This window comes from Erinaceus europaeus, chromosome 4 (genome assembly GCF_950295315.1).
Source record: "Erinaceus europaeus chromosome 4, mEriEur2.1, whole genome shotgun sequence".
NCBI classification, from domain to species: domain Eukaryota; kingdom Metazoa; phylum Chordata; class Mammalia; order Eulipotyphla; family Erinaceidae; genus Erinaceus; species Erinaceus europaeus.
The window spans coordinates 12,262,730-12,266,719 of NC_080165.1; the positions used below are offsets into that span (position 1 = coordinate 12,262,730).

Consider the following 3,990-nt stretch of genomic DNA (forward strand, 5'->3'; position numbering starts at 1 on the left):
TTAAAATATTCAGTTTTCCATTCCATTACATTAAGAATTCAGGCCCCATCCCAAGTAGAGTCCAGAATTAAAGTGTTAGCCAGAGTGTTGCAGTCTGTTTTAAAGAATAAGCCTGTCTGTTGAGAGTTACATTGTCCATGTTTTCAGCCTATCTTGATTGAAAAAAGAAATGGCCTATCAATAAAAACTAGCATGTGTATCTCACTAAAAGTTTGATCTTGGAATCTGAATTTTATTTATCTTTTTATTTTAATATTTTTAATTGGTTTGCCAGTGTCTCACATTTGCACAGTGTCATGGCTCCTAATCAACTTTATCCAGATCTTTTTTTCCTCTGTCCTTTCTAACAATGACAACATCAATAACAACAATAATAACTACAACAACAATAAAAAGACAAGGGCAACAACAGGGAAAATAAATAAATAATTTAAAAAAAAAAAACAAAAAAAAAGAGTGCTCAGTAATTTGAAAAGTACTGAGAGAGGGACCTCATAACATACTATATAGAATGGTTAAACCAACAAGAAGAAATATTGGAGAAATGAACCAGGACAAGAGTTCAGCTAAAAGCCCCCCAAAGGTTGACACAAAATAATGAAGTCAACATCCAAACACTAGTTAAGGAAATAATCGCAGGATTTAGTAAAGAATTTGAAAGAATTGTCATCAGAAATGCAGAAACAACAAATGAGACTCTGGAAGAAAACACTAATTATCTCAAGGTTATTATTAAGAGCTGAAAGTTGAAATAGCTGAACTAAGAACACAACTAGCTGAACAAGCTAAAACAGTATCAGAACAGGGTAACAACATAAATGAACTCCAGAAAACAGTAGAGGGGAGAGAGAATAGAATTAATGAGGCCGAAGACAGACATAGCAAGATCAAGGACAAATTAGAGACAACTAAAAAAGAAGTAAGAGATCTCAAAAAGAGATGAAGAGATACTGACAACAACAACAGAGACCTATGGTATGACTTCAAAAGAAATCATATGAGAGCAGCCCAAGATGACCGACTTCGAGGATCGGGTGTCGGATGAGGAGAAGGTACGCATAGCTGCTAAATTCATCACCCATGCACCCCCAGGGGAATTTAATGAAGTATTCAACGATGTCCGGCTGCTACTTAATAATGACAATCTCCTCAGGGAAGGGGCAGCACATGCATTTGCCCAGTATAACATGGATCAGTTCACACCAGTGAAGATAGAAGGATATGAAGAACAGGTCTTAATTACAGAACATGGTGACCTGGGCAATAGCAGATTTTTAGATCCAAAAAACAAAATTTCCTTTAAATTTGATCATTTACGGAAAGAAGCAAGTGACCCTCATCCAGAAGAAGCAGATGGAGGTCTGAAATCTTGGAGAGAATCCTGTGACAGTGCTTTAAGGGCCTATGTGAAAGACCATTATTCCAATGGCTTCTGTACTGTTTATGCTAAAACTATAGATGGACAGCAGACCATTATTGCATGTATTGAAAGTCACCAGTTTCAGCCTAAAAACTTCTGGAATGGCCGTTGGAGATCAGAGTGGAAGTTCACCATCACACCACCTACAGCTCAAGTGGTTGGAGTACTTAAGATTCAGGTTCACTATTATGAAGACGGCAATGTTCAGTTGGTTAGTCATAAAGATGTACAGGATTCAGTAACTGTTTCGAATGAAGTCCAAACTGCCAAGGAGTTTATTAAAATCACAGAGCATGCAGAAAATGAGTATCAGACAGCAATTAGTGAAAACTATCAAACAATGTCAGACACCACATTCAAGGCCTTGCACCGGCAGCTTCCAGTTACCCGCACCAAAATCGACTGGAACAAGATACTCAGCTACAAGATTGGCAAAGAAATGCAGAATGCTTAAAGGCTGAATATAGGATTCTTCAGTACTTGTAAAGAAAGGATTTAACATGTGGTCATATGATATATAAGTGATTTATAAACAAGAGCGATATTTTACTAGGGCTTTCAAAAGTTACCAAATTTTTTTAGCCTCATGAAATACTGTTGAACCTATAGCATTGTCTTGGTTCTTTTGTGTTCTCTGCCTTGTGATTTTCTGTTTTCACTCTATTTTTTTTTTTTAAATTCTGCCACATTTAATGATGGAGTAAGCAATCTATCCAGGAGCAATTTTCCTGTTTAGAAAAATTTCCTAACCATGAAATCCTGTTACTGATACAGACAGGTAATGTGTTCAGTACTTTTCAACCTGTACCCTTCAGAGCACTTCTGGTACTTGAATGGTTTTTACTGATTCACCACCTAATGAGGTTATGCTATAAACTATAGCTGAATGGAAGACACATTCATTCTTTTCCCTCCAACTGTACTTTGGTCATTTATAGCATCTCATAACTATCATTTCCAGAAAATTGGAGTAGGGCTTTTCAGGTCATTGAGGGGGAAGAGGGTGGCAAAAGAAGTTTTCTGAAAATTCCATTGTAGCCAACTTCTATGAGGAAGTTGTTTTTAAATCCAAAGACTTGAACCACATTCCCTGCACATGAATATGTTCTTTTTTTTCCTTTTCCTCAGTATTTCCTTCCCATCTTGTACCGTTATAGTTATAGACATCTGCATTTTTAGAAGAGTTTTTGCCCATTTATTATTATTTTCTTAATATTCGAGAACTGCTGACATACTAGGGATGTGGATTATAAAACTTGGAAAATGCAAATGTTAAAGGAGTGATAAGTATCTTATGCTTTAATACTTTGTGGCAGGATTATATAAAGCGAAACAAATAACTATGTAAATCATAAAAACTGAAAATGAACCAAAGTGAAAAGGATAACTTCCAGGCAGTATCTTTCTATTGTAACCTGTTATTTAATGGAATATTAGAGATATGTTCTAAATAGTATGTAAAACTTACTCCATATTTCTCTTCATGCCTGCCAAGAACTCAGATGTAACTGTGATATAGCAACCCTTCCCAGGTATACTGGCAGGAGTTTGTATGATCTCAGAATACACAGGTGATATAGATATGATAATGACAACTGGTAATGGTGGATTCATTTACATTGTTTACACTTAATATGACCAGGCCTTAAGGAAGATTAGTTTTTTAAAAACCAAGTAGTGTCTTCCTACCTATCTCCAAATACATGTCAAAAAGGTGTTTGTGCTTCAGCTTTGTTTTTACTCAGTAATACAGTCAAGCAAGAGTTTGTTTCTGAGTGACCTGTTGAGCTGTGTAAGCATTTTGTTTATTTCAAATAAAATATATTTGTATTATTTGTCATTCATACTATCCATCCATACCACACTATCCTCTGTATCAGGTGGTCTAATAGAAATATACCTGTTTTGTTCTTAAAAAAAAAAAAAAAGAAATCATATACACATTATTGGCTTACCAGAGGAAGAGAGGGAGTGGAAGAAAACATTCTTCAGGACATAATAGCTGAGAACTTATATAATCTAGACAATATAAAAGATATAAAAGTTCAAGAATCCCAGAGGGTCCCAAACAGAATTAACCCAGACTTAAAGACACCAAGCCACATTATATTTAGAATGGAAAGGAATACGGATAAAGAAAGGATCCTGAAGGCTGCAAGAGAAAAGCAAAGAATCACCTACAGGGGAAAACCCATAAGCTTAGCAGTAGATTTCTCCACACAAACACTACAGACCAGAAGAGATATCTATGAGAGATATCTATGGAGTGCTCAATGAGAAAGGCTTTCAACCAAGATTACTCTATGCTCCTAGACTGTCATTCAGACTAGATGGAAGCATAAAAACCTTCTCAGACAAGCAACAGTTGAAAGAATCAACTATCACCAAGCCTGCTCTGAAAGAAGTTCTGAAAGATCTCCTATAAACAGTCAAACCACCATAAATAAGCCATATATCAGAACACTCTAAAAATGTACAAGAATGGCATTCAAATATCTTCAATCTTTGATATCAATAAATGTAAATGGCCTGAATTCACCTATTAAAAGACACAGAGTAGGAAGATGGAT

General features: G+C 35.7%; 1 protein-coding gene across 1 annotated transcript; it reads left to right on the forward strand.

Annotated features, from left to right (window-relative positions):
- Window positions 1-1,005: 1,005 nt before the first annotated feature.
- Window positions 1,006-3,255, forward strand: LOC103113720 (F-actin-capping protein subunit alpha-1). Its single transcript, XM_007523281.3, has one exon. The coding sequence runs from the start codon at window positions 1,014-1,016 to the stop codon at window positions 1,872-1,874; it is 861 nt and encodes a 286-aa protein (XP_007523343.1). The 5' UTR covers window positions 1,006-1,013; the 3' UTR covers window positions 1,875-3,255.
- Window positions 3,256-3,990: the final 735 nt, after the last annotated feature.